The sequence below is a fragment of the Seriola lalandi genome, unplaced genomic scaffold (assembly GCF_002814215.2).
Source record: "Seriola lalandi dorsalis isolate HSWRI2012SDOR001 ecotype SW California unplaced genomic scaffold, Sedor1 jcf7180002054582, whole genome shotgun sequence".
Taxonomy (NCBI): domain Eukaryota; kingdom Metazoa; phylum Chordata; class Actinopteri; order Carangiformes; family Carangidae; genus Seriola; species Seriola lalandi.
The window spans coordinates 2,222,065-2,237,760 of record NW_019525135.1 but is presented as its reverse complement, the minus strand read 5'-3'; the positions used below and the strand labels follow the sequence as shown (position 1 = coordinate 2,237,760).

The following is a 15,696-nucleotide window of genomic DNA, read 5'->3' as shown; positions in this document are numbered from 1 at the left end:
AGTCCAAATGATCAGGCATAAAACATGTTGGGAAGGAATGTGGAAATGAAACGACTATCATCCAATCATCATCAGCTATAATACAGTTTATTGCCTATTATAAGGGTATACAAGAGATCTGCGATGAGATGATCTATTGCAACCATTGTGTCAAAATTTGAGGCCTATTCATGCACAACCCTGTTGACTTTTCTGACTGTAGAAGATGTTGCAAGAGTCTGTAAAAGATATAATTGCAGGATCAAATGTGATTAATATGTATTTTGGAGCCAAAAATGAATTACGAGATTTCTCACGGGAAGACAGATGCCAATTTTGTAATCATACAAAAACGAAGATACTGCGCACGTCATCGATACCTGTCTAAGGTTTGCTCGTCCCTTGTTCTGTCAGCAAATAAATAGGAGTAGATCTCTCTCCACTAATCACACCCCTCCACAACAATCCTTCAGTACTCGCGTGCCGCCAGAAAGGAAAGGTAATGTAGACGACTAATATCACATGATATTTCTTAAATAAAATGTAAAGTAATGATCTGTTCAAGGCTTTTGCAGTAAATGCTGTTAAGTGTAATAACTCAAACTCTCTTTGACAGCTTAAGTCAAAATGAAAATCCTCCTTGCTGCCTGCATCCTTGGGATGGCTGTCTGTGCCCCCGTAAGGAAAACACTATTTCTGAATATTTCATATATAAGATATTTCTTTTCATTCTCTTACACATATATTTCAGCACTGCATCCCACAAAACTGACAAAAACAGTCTATAATTTTAAGGTCAATGTAAATGCTACTTCGGGGCTTTTGATCATCACATAATCTTTATCAGCAAATGGAGTTTTCATGGTCTTACAGATCTTCCAATTTACATTTCTTTTGAGCGTTGCAAGGATTTCCTGTCCATGTTGGTTACTGACTATCAAGACTAAAGAATAAAAGTTTGTCTGAATCAACTTTTACACTGACCTTAAATCCACTGAAGCAGCAGTATTTTCTCTTTTAAATCTTCTTTACAGCAGCAGATGTTCATGGAGTTCGACATTGATCATGCTCCAGCTCAGGTACAGTAAGACACAGCTCAGATTCAACGGTGGATATTATGACATACACACCAAAAAACCACAGTTAAAGACACATTTCCAACTATCACTGAACAAGCTCTGTACACAGGTCTGCTATTATCTGTTCACCACTGATGGTATCGTCTACAGCTGAGCCTGTTGATCGCTCTTTTACTTGAAGTTTACTGCTTTTTCTTGCACCTTACACTCATGTTAATATGATATGATTAATGGATGTTAATAAGATTAATATGATCTTTACAGGCAGCCCAGGCTATCCCTGCTGGAGCCCCAGTTGAAACTCTGGAAGTTGTAAGGGCTAAATTATATTGTTTTACAGCCTTTTTTTGTCTTTTTGTTTGTTTGTTTTTTCACAGTCATATTTGAAAATGGCATTGTGCTTACCAAAGTGCTTTACAAATTATTTAATCAAATAATCAAAGGTAAATACAGTTGTCTGCAAATACATAAATATGAATATTTTTTGGATTTTTGTGAAAAGAAGTAAATACAGCCCCTGGATCACATGTTAATGTACTGTTACTTTTTATCTCATGAGTTTAAGAATTAGACAGTAACTGTGACATGCATGTGCAAAAGTTCTGGCAGTGCTCTTACATTGCATACAACTTTAGATAATGTAAATATTTGCAACAGACTGCAATAAATTATAATATAATAATAAAGATGACTTAAATGCGATTGTAAAAAGGTGGGTCTTTATCAGTGGCAATAATCTTGACTGTTTTCATTTCCAGCTGCTCCCGGTCGACGCCCAGAGCCAGCCTGTTGGAGGACATGTGAGTGACACAGTATAGCTTGATATTTATATAAATATTGAGTGTGCATAAAGCTTGCAGATTCTTAATTCAAAGATGCAATGAAAGCCTACACTACCATCTGAATGAAATATAATCATTTATCCCGTCCAACAAAGTGCATTTTTAGAAACCACATGTGAGCCACAAAAGGAAAGCTAGATTATATGTGAAGCAATACACTTTAACCACATGTATTTTCACTGGAAGGTCCATGGTTTCATCAAGCAAGAGATCCTCATGCCGAACGGCAGAGAGACCAAGGAGATGGTGAGTGTCTGTTAATTTCTCTGTCAGAAGTCACGTGAGATTTTACTGAACAAATTATCTCTTTCTCATTTCTTTCTCCAGTTCTACCCGTTCGGTTTTGACGTGCCACCAGTTCCTGCTGCTGCCGACCCTGCCGCCCCTGCTGCTCCTGCCGCCCCTGCCGCCCCTGCCGCCCCCTGCTGCTCCTGCTGACCCTGCCGCCCCCGCCGATCCTGCCGACCCTGCTGCTCCTGCTGACCCTGCTGCCCCCGCCGATTCTATCATTGCTGCCGATGCTGCTGTGAGAATGTTTATGATAATGATTATTTCCATTTTGAGCCATTTAAGTATCTTGAACCAGTAAGGCTCAGTCACCGTCAGCTGTCGAACATTGAACTGGCTTTCATTTGAAAGTACAATACTAACCTCAAATAACTGCAGTGGGCAGGAAACTGAAATTGAACCAAAATGGAGTTGAGGGTAACGGGTTCATTCTAATAAAAGATTGCTGCATCAGATAAACAGTCTAATTTTCTGCTGAGGTGTTGGGAAACATCGACTCATCAGTAAAACTGTCCTCACTCCTGATTGGCTCATCAGAGACCTCTGTCATTTCAGGGTGCCAAACCCAGCGGTGATGATGACGATGACGATGACTAAAAAACAGGGTCAGCAGAATGTGCAGGTGTGTGCACACACAGGTACACATACACACAAAACACACATTTACACATTTACAAGGCACATAGAGTGAAGTGCATAACTGCATAACTCAGACTTTTAGGTTTTAACAGAATAATTTTGGAATAAATTGATCAAATATTATTCCTGTCTTTGAAAACATAAAAAGCTTTTTCATCAAAAAACAGATGTATTTGCTTCTCTTCCCACTTTAGGTGACCAGTGCTCTAACACCTGCAGCTCACCCCAGTGATAGATGAGCAGCCAACACGGCTGTTTGAAAAAATGTTTGAAAAATATGGCTTTGAAAAGAAAATGGTGCTGTGCATTTAAAGGGGGAACTGGTGCTCTGCTGTTTTAGCAAAAGATGGTGCTGTGCTTTCCTGGAAGAAAAAAGGCGAATATATGCTATGAGTCTCATAATAAAAAAAAATGTTCCCATGCAATGAAACATGAGTATGTTTTCTTTAAGATCCCAGTTTACTCCCTCTTCTTCAGGATTAGGGGACAACAACAACAACATGCAACGCATGTCTCGATGCTTCATAATAAATAAAAAAGCTCTTATTCATTCTCTTCACTCCAATATTGTGATACATTTATTAGAGTAACATTATATATGTTTGAGCAATTAAATCTTGAATTACAATTAGCATTATGTAATTAGCTTATCATAAATTTCTATAACGTATATTACTCTGTAAATTCCCCACAAGTTGAATGGAAACAACGAAGCAAACACACATCCGATGACATTTGAAGATTAATACATGAAGGAAGTTTTACTCTACTTTCAGATTGTTTAAATGTGTTATTTCTAATTCTCTCCTTTGTGTACACGTTTACTGTTGATATCCTCAGTTGCCTGGATAGACTCGTCTGTGAGAAGTTGTTCTCCTCTGCTGTTGTCATGATGTAGGAACATTGTATATATTCTTAAGCAACTAGAAACCAAACAATATTAAATTCAATTTTACATTTATGTGAGTAATAGACATAATGTTGGCATGCCACAGTAGTGCAGCAGTACAGATGCGATGAAACTGTTGTGGTGGCAGAATGAGGAGCGAGCAGAGCCAAGATGGGCTCTGCTCTAGACAGTATCATCAAACACACTCTGCTATTACACAGAAAGTGGATTTGACCACTGGTCATTTAGTAAAGCTGATGACTAGACACCTGTACTGTACCTACTCATTGGGTAACGTCACAACCATCGACTGTGATTGGCTCTCAGGTGAGCTGGAACCCTATAAAAGCCAAAGTAACTCAGCGGAAGATACGACTGGCATCATCTCCAACATTCATCAACCTCTCCAGTGTTGTTTTCTTTTTCTTTGCAGAAGGTGAGTTGAACATAAGTGCGTGGATACTCTTCTATAGGAAGCAACTTTCTAGTGTGAGTTTGATTGGATTTCTAAGATTAGTAATGATGAATTTCATGTCTGTAGGACTTGGACACTCTGCAAAAATGAAACTGGTCATCCTCTGCCTCTGTCTGGCTAGTACAGCCTCAGCTGCACCAGTAAGTTCAGTTGGGTTGCTCTAATTCAGTGGGAACTTTATTCTCTCATTTCAGGAAAAGTTCTGTTTGATTTGACTACTATTTATATTTTGTTATCTAACTGTTTCTGTTTCTGTCTTTATTTTCAGTCGCCGTTTCATTACCTGTCTCATTACACAGGCTCCAGACAGCAGCTACCATCCTCACAGGTAACAGGTTGTTGTTTTTTACCAGGCACAAAATGAATAACTCCCAGTGCTGTTGAGAAAGGGCCCCTTGTGATACAGATATAACGCAGTGCAGAAATATTTCTGAGTGGAATCAACTGCCTTCTCACCATGTTGACTATTTTACATTTTCAGATGAGAAATCCTTTTGCAGCTGGTCCGTCTCCCCCACAAACTGCAATCCCTGGCGCTTACAGTGTGGAAATAGTATGTCACACTTTTTCTTACTCCATATGCAAGCTTTAGTTTCACTTACATTTAGTTTTTTATGAAACACTGCTCCTGTTGTGATTACAAATTATACTCATATTTGTTTTTCTTTTTTGAAGCTTTATCCCCACAATTTTGGTGCATCCAATGGTGGCATGGTAAGCAAACACACATGTTTCAGACCCATATTCTCTTGTGGTAAAACATTACATAACTGTTCACTACTCTTCACTGATTTTCTCACTGCAGCCCCAACATGGTTTTCTGAAATACTCCATTCCTCAGCCCCCTGGCAGGCAAAGCGTGGAAATTGTAAGTTTTTTCTTTTTCTTTTTCATTCACATTACAGGCAATATTGGGCTTGAAAATACTTTCACTCACTACTTATAGGAGCATGTTTGGTACAATAAACAACTTGATGGAACAAAATTCTTTAATATTTTTGTGCTCTCGTGTTACATTTGCAGTACTACCCCTATGACTTCTCTCAGCAAAAGGTAAACATCTTACATTTTGAGATATTAAATAATACATAATGTAAATGTGAAATGACCTCTATATCATTATACATGTTACAGTACTAAATAAGTGTCTATACTTTTGTTTCAGATTATAACAAGCATCTCGCCAGTTTCAAACATCCCTCAGGTGCAAAATATCAGACATTATCTATTCTAAATCTCTATTATGACTTTTACTCTTTTTTGTTTCTGTGTGAAAGCATATATTATTCAAAACATCAATTTGTTTTTTTTCACAGGTCCTCCAGTTTGATTATCCTCCTCCTCCTCCTCCTCCTCATCTTCCTCATATTCCCCAGCAAAACCTGAATGTGAGAAAAACAAACAAATAAAAAACATTATCTGCGTGTAATTCTGAGATATTCAGTTGATTTGATGCAAGTCTTTCTTCACTTTTCTCTAATAAAGTTGTTTGTTTTTTTTGTCTTTTTTCAGATTCCATCATTTGATGCCAATCCCCTACCATCCCAGGATCCCCTGCAGCCTCTCCAGCAGGACCAGCCCACGCAGATAAACCAGGCAATTATAATTCTAAATATCACTGAAGTTTAATAAGAGATGCACATTTTGAAAATGACATAAGACTTATAACATGAGTGTAAAGCAAATGTCATCTGTAGGGAGAGTGTGTTAAATGAAGAATATTTGCTTTGAATAACTTACTTTTCTTTGCAGATGCCAGCGCAGGTGTGAAGTGGAAGACAGGCATGAACATTCAGACACCTGCAGTGGAACAACAACTTAAATGATTAGGACTGAATTTTGGTTTAATATGTTCTTAAGTTGAAATACAATGCTAAGATGATAGTTAGATAACCCCTACTTTTGCAATAGTGAACTACATTACAACATGGTCATTTGTTTAGAGTGAAATATAATTTTGAGGAATTATCTGCCTCACTTTGTAGTCATCATAGATTAACAGTAACCTGTTGTAGATCTTTAAAACCCTTCAGCAACCGCCTTCTGTCAACTACTAAATACAAAATTAGTTTTCAACTGTATTGTGGAAAATGCTGCATCTTCATAGTATGTAAGAATTATGTTGCATGTCTTTATTAATTAATTTTTACTTTAAATGTCATTTTCTTTTAAGAAATAAAGTCAACCTTTTCAAGCATTACTTTGTTATTCGCTTTGTTTATTTCAACAGTTTTAGAATTTGTTGCATATTATTTATATATGGCAGCCTGTGATGAAAACATACCTGCAGTGATATAGCACAGGCCTAAGTATCTCCAAACACACTGGTTCCTACAATTCCCATAACACAGTTCAAAATTATCTTCCACTTTGTAGTACAAGACCTCTTTAAAATATAACTCATGACCCTGATGTCATCATCAACTGTACAATAACACTGGTAGAATGCACCTTTAAAATACCTAAAGTCTCCTTTACTTTTAATCCATAAAACCATATATTCTTACTAATATTTTCCAAAGCATATGTGTTTGAAATTACTTTTTCAGGTAATATACAACTGGCTGTTGTTTCCATTCCATTTGAAAATAAAACACGATGTAAAAACTTTTTATCCTTTATAATGATATCTCAAAAAGTCCTCCAACCAGAATGTCCATGCAGGTCGTTCATCCCTAACCTTGGATGCAACCCACAGGAGTGTTTCATGAAACAGTGTGTGCCAGACCTTTGTCATCAATAATAAATACAGTGGTTCAGATTATGGAACAGTTGTGTTTGGTAAGTTTTAGGCACAAAAACTACTTGGTTAGGTTTTGGAAAAGGTTGTTTATGTTAAAATAAGTACTGTCTTCATTAAGGTTAAAGGACCTTTGTCATCATGGTTACAATAAAAAAAACTTAACTTAAAATTAGGGACTGGCCATGGTTAAACCAAACAGCAATGACTGTTGGTTTCACTTGGTAATAAACAGCAGTCTCTTGTGTGAAAGTCCTGTGTTTTGTTGCCCCACCCTCACACCCCGGCCTCCTCCTAATGGGGATTTTGTTGCTTTATATAGGCCTACTATGTCACCTGACTTCCTCCTTTGCTCCTGCCATAATTACTACGGCCGCTGGAGGGGTCATAATAAGCTGCTTGTTTGAAGCTCCAAAACACAGGGTATGAGTGTGAGGCCTGCATTTCTGATCTACAGTGCAAAGGTTTTAGGCACTAACTAAAAGTAAATGCTTCAAAAAATTTCCATGAATAGTTTTTATTTACCAATCAACTTAAAAAGTGCAGTAAACAGATAAAAACTAAATCAAATAAACACATTATAACAGCTTCAGTTCTCCTCAGTACATTTTTCAGTTACTTGGCAGGTTGGTTGATCCAAGCATGTTGAAGAACTTGCCACAGTTCATCAGTGGATTTAGTCTGTGTCAGTCTTTTCTGTCTCTTCATGCAATACCAGACTGATTCCATGATGCTTTGTCGCTCTGTCTGGAGGCAGACCATTTGTTTCAGGACTCCCTGTTCTTCTAGTCTCTGAAGATAGTTGTTTATAACTCTGGCTGTATGTTGGAGTCACTGTCCTGTTGCAGAATGAATTTGGGATCGATGAGACACTTCCCAGATGGTTTTGCCTGATGGATAAGAATCTAAACAAGTGCTTTACTGTATGTTGTCAGAAACTCAGACCCATAACATAAACAATAGATATGTTCAAGAAAATGATCATTTAAATTTCACTCTCCTCAAATTAGAAGTAGCACTGTTCAGTAGGTGTTATTATGTAAGGTGCACAACTGAACAAATATTGTTTACACCTCAGAGACCTCTCACATTACAGATCTGTGTCTCCTCTTCTGTTGCTGAGCTGCTGGAGCCAACTTAACAGGTGCAGCGCATGACCCTAATTGGAGGAAAGGTCAACATCTAATTAAAAAGATGGCCAGTGTTTCCAGGCAATAGTTCCAGAGTGAGCAAAGCTCAGTCTGCACAACTTTCTGTGGTATCATAATGCTGTGCAAAATAAAGTTTGACCAGAAGTTTGTTTGATTGGTTTTTAATCACATTGTGTAAATCGGGGAAATTGCAGAAGCAGGGATGACTCTGCTGTCTCTGTCTCTCAGCCCAGCCTGCTCTTTAAATTGCTGTTGTTTTGATTGTTTGAGAATTTTATTCGTCTAATCACTATTCTGTTGCCATAGTTTTATCTGTGTCAATGTTCATTTAATCTGTGCATATGCGTGAACAATAGTGTGAAGGACTTATATAATTGATAGACTTATTTTGTTTGATGTTTTGACTTCCTTTTTACAGCAGGATATTCTCAGGTTGAGCTGCCAGTGAGTTTAAGCACACAGCAACAGAATGTCTCCACCAGACCAGTAAAGCAAACCAAATCAGAGAAGCATGGAAAGTAATTTAATCCCCTTTGTAATGGCGCCATTTTCCTTGTCAATATGGGAGGAGAGATATTCACAGGTAAAAATTCAGATGTGAGCTTAGGATAATGGCAGGCTAATTTGACAATGATGGTCCACATGTACAACTAGCCTGTGCAGATGTGATCAATAGCTGTTTTGAAGGAGAAATTTAAAAGGGTATTCTAATTTTAGAGGAGGCTAAAAGGGAAAAAAACAGATAAGATTTTGCAAGTGTTGAATTTTTCTTACAGTGATAAAATGCCCATCTCTCTCAGTAAGACTCAGGGAGCGGTTCCAGAATCTGCAAAGTAGGGATTCAAACTGCTTGGGAGACTTGGACCTCCAGAGAGATCAGTTTGTAGACACTGTTATTGACCAAACCTTAAAAAAAGAACTGAAATCATTAATCATGCCACCACTGCATGTTTTTTTGTTTTTTTTTAGATATCTAGGAGGAGGCAAGGAGTAGAGCTGATGGGGGTGACCTGCACAATGAAAAATTATTTAATTTTTCTTCTTCGTGTCAAATAAGATTTTTACACATTTGGCTTTAAGAAATTCTTCGACATTTAATATTTCAAATCAGATAAACAAACTAGATGAAAGTCTAGTAGCAGAGATTAAGAAAATGTTTATAAATTGTGTTTGTGAAAAATGTTTGGTATACACATGGAAACTGAAATTCATAGAGGAACTCTGATTGACACCTGTGGAACACCACAGGGCAGAGAGCAAGGGAAGAAATAACAGAAGAACTTTGTTACCCTTTGAAAGGTATCAGGTACAGTTCAATGTCAAGTGCACAGGTGTTCTGTGATATAAGAATTACATAACACAGTCCAGCATATACAATACAGGTACAGTACATGTATCTTACATATTGCATAGGCTACGGTACATCATAAATCCATCACACAGTGAACATAATTTGCTACAGTGGTTGAGCACAGTGAAATGTAACTGTCTTAGAAAAATAAATATCGCAAAGGGAAAATATCTTTCTGATCCTCTCTCCCCTGGGGACAAAGGCGTGTTATGACCTGACTTAATATTTATGTCTTCAAAGACACTTAAAATACACAGGCGCCATCCTCTCACGCTATCTCCTCTTCAGAAGTTTTCTTCCCTGGAACTTAAGATCACACATGTTCATTACTTCTATCCCCCACAGCTGAGGACATGTTGACAGCAGGTTTAAAAACCTTAATTTGACTTGTCACAACCTCAGTGTGATGGCCTGTATAGTACTTCTATGATTCTATGAAGTTGTGTAGGTACCAACATAATATGTGCAGGTCTGCAGATCATATATAAACATATAGGAAACATGTAGAAAACTCTTAAAACTTACATTAGGCGACATTCAGAGATTACCAAGCATTAGTGCACTCACTGCAGCATGGGCACCAATACAAATCCACAATCCAGTAACTACAAAGCCAACTTCAGCCTGGCCTCGTGTCTGTACTGCAAATTTATGAGGCTGCTTTCACAGAAATAATACATTTCTGTGACATAATAATTTTTTATATAGTAAAACAACATCAAGAGGAAAGATTCAGATCTTAAAAATGTTGACCTCATAGTCCATAGTGACTGTATGTTGTCTTTGTTGAGGAGAATAATCCTGATACAATTTATTTAAGCCTTCACTGTTATCACTGTTTTTACAAACTGACTTCCAGAATCCAGTGTGTTTGTGTGTTTGTTGTTGTTGTTGTTGTTCTTCTTCTTCTTCTAAGCTCCACACCATGTCAAGGCAAGTCAACCTGCTCATGTTTACTTACATCTTCACCCTTTAATTCTGATGTTTCACCTTCAGATAAAAGTATTGCAATGTGTTAGAAACCAAACTCAAACAAAAAACACATACCTGCTTATGAATCACTGAAGAGGTGAACAGGTGTGATAATAATACTATAATTATCATCTATTTGATTACTAGAATTCAGCACAGTGTTTGCTTTCCTAAAACAAAACACAATTTATTTAAGTTGTCAAAAGTTAGGCACCCCTGTTGTTACAAAAATATTATGTTGATAATCTCATTAACCTCCTCACTGCCCCCTTTTCAAACCAAGAAACAGCATGTGCCAAGATAGCAACAGTAAAAGTTCTGGAGGACTAATGAAGAGATTGTTATCTCAGTTAAACTCATTAGCTCAGCAGGTTTGCGGCAAAAATGCCCAGAATACAATTTAAGAGATTACAGAGTAAGACATTCATTATCTGATTTGGAACCATGAAAAATAAACATTAGAAACCTACAATGTTCCAAATCGCTTTGATGTGCAACCACACCAGCTTAAACAAACAGCGATCAGTGAAAACTCAGACACCACGAAAAAGGTGTTTCCCATTGGCAATGTGTGTGTGTGTGTCTACTATAAATTTCAGTGTTTATTTGATTGCAAATTGTGTTTGGGAAGCTGGTGTCAAATGGGCCAAATGTTCTGGTATTGGAAACAAAATGCTCACATGCAGTGGAAGTATTCAACATACAGCAATGTAAAAAGACTCCATTGCTAGTAAGGGTCTTGCGTTTGACATCATTCTTAAAAGTACAGAAGTATTATCGTTACTCAGGTATTGTGAAGGTAAAGTGAAAGTATTTATTTTGCGGAAAAATGTATCTTGCCGGTGATTTTTATAAGCTATGATTTTATTAGATTGTTTGTCAGGGTTTTGCTGTTGCAGCTGGTGAGGCTGGAGCTTGTTCTGTCACACAGAACTGTATTCATTTTTGGGTTTGTCTCTAATCTTGTCTTCTTCTGTGAAATATTAGATAATTTTACTTTTTTGTGTCTCAAACAGTCATTGAAATAAAAACACGTGAGAAGTTTAGAGGGGTAAAACCTCTTTGATGGAGAGATCCAGAGGCGTCTGAAATGTGATGAAGGGCCCCAAATACACGCTGCACAAGGGACACAAGCAAAAACATGTAGAAACCACTGGTGTAATCCTTAACAGTGCATTTACAGGCTAAGTGCATCTGAGAAGCATAGCTGTGGCAGATCGAAAAGTATCATAACATGAAAATATGCTAAAATTAAATTCTGTGTAAGTACAGTAATTGAATGAATATACTTCCATCTCTGCTCAAGCATCATATTATTTAATGTTAATGTTCAGCTGGTGTATGTGTAGTAAAGGGAAAAAGCACTGTAGTATTTGTTGTATGATCTGAGGACCTCCCTGTCATGATGAGTATTTTAATTTTCATATTTGAAGAGCTAAATGCTTTTTATTACACCATTGATTTGACTTTTACAAACTAGATAGTGCCTTTTAGCCATTATCATTACATGCTTGTATCAGTTTCATGCCGTCTTATGTGTTTTTTTAAAGTTTGGTTTTAGGGCAATAAAGACGCAGGCACGTGTGCTTAGCCTACTTGCACAGTGTGTAATTAACTATGAGAGGGGCCTTAACTCTATATGCCTCTGTTTTTGGAGTGTAAGGAGATTTCTTCAAACACACGGCTCTGCGGGTTTTACTGGATGTGATTGGCTGTCATAGGATGTTCCAGCATATAAATGGCATCCATGTTAGTGATGAAGTAGATTAGTTTTCATCCCTGAGGAGACACATATTCAGCTGCTCTCTGCACCGGGAAAAAAGGTGATGGATTTTCATATGAAAGGAATTTTACACTGTGTTAGAAACATAGACTGTATGTATTATAGGCCTTCATAGTGAATTATCTTACCTTAATTTGATTTTTCTTTAATTATTATTTTGTATTTTAGATTTCTAGTATTGAACATTTTTATATGACATATCATATGTTTTTCTCTAGGAAGAGTCATGATGAAACTGCTGGTGATCATGATGTGCCTGCTGGTCACAACCTTGGCTGCTCCTGTAAGACTTTCCTAATATTATGTGTCTGTTAGTCTGTTAACTGATCCCTTTTTAAACAATTAAAAACTGCACCCAACACTACACACAACGCTATTGCTCACTTCCCTTTCTAAATCTAAATTTTAATTTTCAGGTTTCAGTGAGTGAAAGTAATGAGGTAAGACATCTTTATTTTTTGTATCTTTTTTTTTGTATTTTGTATGTTTTGTATCTCTCTGCCACAGCATGTCATTCCATGTTTTTGTCATGTCATCAAATGTACAGTCTGATAGATGCCTGACAGAGAGAGGATAATTGGCTTAATTGCAGAGCATGTCTGGAGATGTCTGGTATTTCTTCAGCAGGTTGCGGCACATGCTAATGAGGCCCTGAGGTGGATGGAGATGTACAGGCTGTACCAGCAGCAGGTAGTGGGGGTTCAATGTAGTTTTACCAAAAAAAAAAAAAGAGAGAGAAATATTTAAAGATATAAGTAATCTTTTCATGAATTCAGATAGTTTGGCTTTAATTATAATCATCTGTGTTTTCAGGGAGTAGTTGGAAACCCCTTCCTTCCTGCTGCTGATGCTCCTGTAAGTTTATTTATACTGGATATTGTTAGACTATCATGACATCAGAAACTTTGTGTGTTAATCATGAATTATTCGTTTGTTTAGGCTGAACCAGCAGCGGCAGCAGTGGTAAGCACACATACAGCACCAAGACATCTAATCTGACACAATTCAGTGTGAGTTAAAAGTGTTTTATTTATGCAGGTGGATGCTGCACCAGCACAGCCAGCTGACGTTCCCCCTCCAGCTCCTGTGGCTGTTGGAGATGCATCAGAAGAGGAGGAAGAGGTAAGCAGGCATTGTCATGTTAAACCGAACAGTATGGAGGGAGGTAGTTGCTCCGAAGTGTATTTCAGAGCAGTTCCTTGTATAATGTTTATGCCACCACTGAATGTGTCGAGCTAAAAGAAGCACACAGTGATTATGGTTTTCCATGCATGAACAACAAGATTTGCAATGAGTAGAGAAAACATAGGTGAGGGCTGCCTGTGGACACTGTAAAAACAACTTACAGGCAGCAAAGTAGAATTCACATATTCTCAAGAGGAGACAGCTGGGCTTCTCCTGCTGTGAATTTCAGTCAGGAGTTAAAAACAGACCTGCAGTGTGTTTCTTTCCCATAAAACAAATTCAGGACAAAAGCCAGAATGCCAGTGGTGTAAAAAAAAACAAAAAAACCCCCAAAGAACAGGATCCAGAAACTGTGTAGAGAATTCAGGCATCAATCCTTTTATTATGTATACTTGTGCTCTCTTCCTATTGATAACATGAGTTCTTTAAAAAGCTGTAAAGAGAGCTGTCTCGCTGACAGTGACACAGACATTAGTTGAAAAGAAAATCAACAAAATGATCGAAACAGAGTTGAATCTCTTGCAGTTTTTCAGCACTGGAGTGTTCTCTCTCTCTTTTTTTTTTTCAAAATTTGCTTTGGGGCAAACAAACACAGAATTGTTATGTTCTTTGCAATGTTTTTAAAGTGGTACTCCAGCGATTTAGTGCACTGTCATAATAAGGGGAGTCACAGTATAGAAGGATTTTTAGAAACGCTTGAAATTGACTTCAGGATATTCTGAGCTTTACTGCCTATGGGTAAAGCTCCAATAATGCTGGATCCTACGCAGTGGAGTTTTTCATTAGACCCTATCTGCCTAGTAAATATCCACTGTGTCTTCTTAACTACACTCCACCAATTTTACTCAGGCTCACTGTTAAATAATGTGTAATCTCCACAAACAAGCTTAGAGGTGTCCCTTGAGTAATTCTCTCACACTTAACGCTCCTCTAGTGCCACAAAGGAAAAGACATTATACAGCTGTGTTCACAGGCTGTGAAGTACTTTCCCCATGAACAGTAATCTAACCTTTTTTTTCAGTGGATAGCAAAAAATATGTGGACTGTCTCCAGCAATATCAACTCTAAGTCAGTTACTCTCTATTTCCCATGCACAGGATGGGAATCCTGCCCCCAAAGCTGCAGCTCCTGCTGCTCCTGCTGCCCCCCTGAACTCTGATGAGGTAGAGGAGGCTGAGGAGGTGGAGGCAGCTGAGGCTGAGCCGGCTGTGGTTGAAGCAGCACCAGCAGAGCCGGCAGCAGACCCCGCAGCTGCTGTTGAGCCAGCTGTGGTTGACGTCCCTGTAGATGCTGCACCAGTTGATGCCGCGGCTGTTGATGCTGCTACTGCGGATGTGCCTCCTGTGGATGTTGCTCCTGTTGACGTTACCCCGGCTGCCCCTGAGGTGGCTGTTGATGCGGCAGCTCCTGCCGCAGCCGATGTCCCCGCTGCTGCCGATGTCCCCGCTGCTGCTGATGTTGGTGCCACTGATGCGGCCGCTGCCCCACTGGAAGCTGAGGTTGACACAGCTGGAGTGGCAGCAGATCCTGCTGCAGTGTAGTTATCTTCCTCTTATTACCAGCCTAAGTGCTCTTTTATTAGTAGTTAAACCACAATGGGTGCTGTAGGTGAACCAATAAAGGATGAAAAAACTGAGGCTTGCTGAAAAGAGACTGGGGAAAAAATATGTAAAATGTGAAAAAAAAACTATCTGTAATGCTGTTTGTAAAGCAAAACAAGTAAAGTGTGTTCAGACAATTGAAGCTTTTCTTTGTGATGTGTGTTTTCCTGTCTTTAATCAAAATACTTTTCGCCTTAGTCACTGAATTACCATGTTACTGACATGACTATGATGACTCTGGTTTTCTTAGTCTTTCCTCCTATTCCTGTCTCTCTAGACTGTCACTGCAGACATTTGTGTGTGTCATAGGAAATATAATATAATACCAGAACACTAAAACTGAAGCAGCTAAATGCAGTTCATCCATCAAATAATTATATTATTACACCTGTGCTTTTACTGTGATACAGTGATTTCAAAAAGCCTATTCTCATCACCACAGACACAGACACACACACAGACACACACACACACACACACACACACACACACACACACACACACAAACAACTACTTCTCCCCAAATGATTCAGCATCTACAGTTCAAGTATGAACTGTGAAATTTGATGCCACACAACTGCAAACACCACATCAGCCAACAGGGAGAGCCACAGAAGCACAGGATATCTATTGCACCCCAAGGGAGGAGGATCTCCTGCTATTAGGGCACAAAACTCAACACTGACAGAGGGTCAGATTTATCTCACTCTCATGATTCTTAT

The 15,696-nt window shown here is 38.3% G+C and overlaps 3 protein-coding genes across 12 annotated transcripts; all 3 read left to right on the top strand.

The window, feature by feature from the left end:
- The first annotated feature begins 376 nt into the window (after positions 1-376).
- Positions 377-3,257, top strand: scpp7 (secretory calcium-binding phosphoprotein 7). Of its 6 annotated transcripts, none has more exons than XM_087177182.1 (10): positions 377-478; positions 596-657; positions 1,017-1,058; positions 1,323-1,370; positions 1,817-1,858; positions 2,087-2,146; positions 2,228-2,280; positions 2,372-2,426; positions 2,744-2,826; positions 3,022-3,257. In XM_087177182.1, the coding sequence occupies exons 2-9, from the start codon at positions 607-609 to the stop codon at positions 2,783-2,785; spliced, it is 393 nt and encodes a 130-aa protein (XP_087033308.1). In that variant the 5' UTR covers positions 377-478; positions 596-606; the 3' UTR covers positions 2,786-2,826; positions 3,022-3,257. The 6 variants fall into 6 exon arrangements, with proteins under 6 accessions (XP_087033308.1, XP_087033307.1, XP_087033305.1 ...); XM_087177181.1 differs by having other exon boundaries at positions 378-478; positions 1,014-1,058; XM_087177183.1 differs by having other exon boundaries at positions 444-478; positions 1,014-1,058; positions 2,744-2,810.
- Positions 3,258-4,076: 819 nt separating this feature from the next.
- scpp5 (secretory calcium-binding phosphoprotein 5) lies at positions 4,077-6,388 on the top strand. 2 transcript variants are annotated; one of them, XM_023418570.2, is made up of 11 exons: positions 4,077-4,152; positions 4,258-4,331; positions 4,460-4,519; positions 4,673-4,744; positions 4,867-4,905; positions 4,997-5,059; positions 5,215-5,244; positions 5,357-5,395; positions 5,508-5,579; positions 5,704-5,787; positions 5,944-6,388. In XM_023418570.2, exons 2-11 carry the CDS (start codon positions 4,278-4,280, stop codon positions 5,959-5,961), a joined length of 531 nt encoding a protein of 176 aa, XP_023274338.1. In that variant the 5' UTR covers positions 4,077-4,152; positions 4,258-4,277; the 3' UTR covers positions 5,962-6,388. The 2 variants fall into 2 exon arrangements, with proteins under 2 accessions (XP_023274338.1, XP_087033310.1); XM_087177184.1 differs by lacking the exon at positions 4,077-4,152 and having other exon boundaries at positions 4,239-4,331.
- A 5,758-nt stretch (positions 6,389-12,146) lies between these two features.
- Positions 12,147-15,116, top strand: enam (enamelin). 4 transcript variants are annotated; one of them, XM_023418439.2, is made up of 8 exons: positions 12,147-12,228; positions 12,407-12,471; positions 12,605-12,628; positions 12,816-12,878; positions 13,002-13,043; positions 13,128-13,151; positions 13,227-13,310; positions 14,471-15,116. In XM_023418439.2, the coding sequence occupies exons 2-8, from the start codon at positions 12,415-12,417 to the stop codon at positions 14,912-14,914; spliced, it is 738 nt and encodes a 245-aa protein (XP_023274207.1). In that variant the 5' UTR covers positions 12,147-12,228; positions 12,407-12,414; the 3' UTR covers positions 14,915-15,116. The 4 variants fall into 4 exon arrangements, with proteins under 4 accessions (XP_023274207.1, XP_023274206.1, XP_023274209.1 ...); XM_023418438.2 differs by having other exon boundaries at positions 12,813-12,878; XM_023418440.2 differs by lacking the exons at positions 12,816-12,878; positions 13,002-13,043 and having other exon boundaries at positions 12,148-12,228.
- Positions 15,117-15,696: the final 580 nt, after the last annotated feature.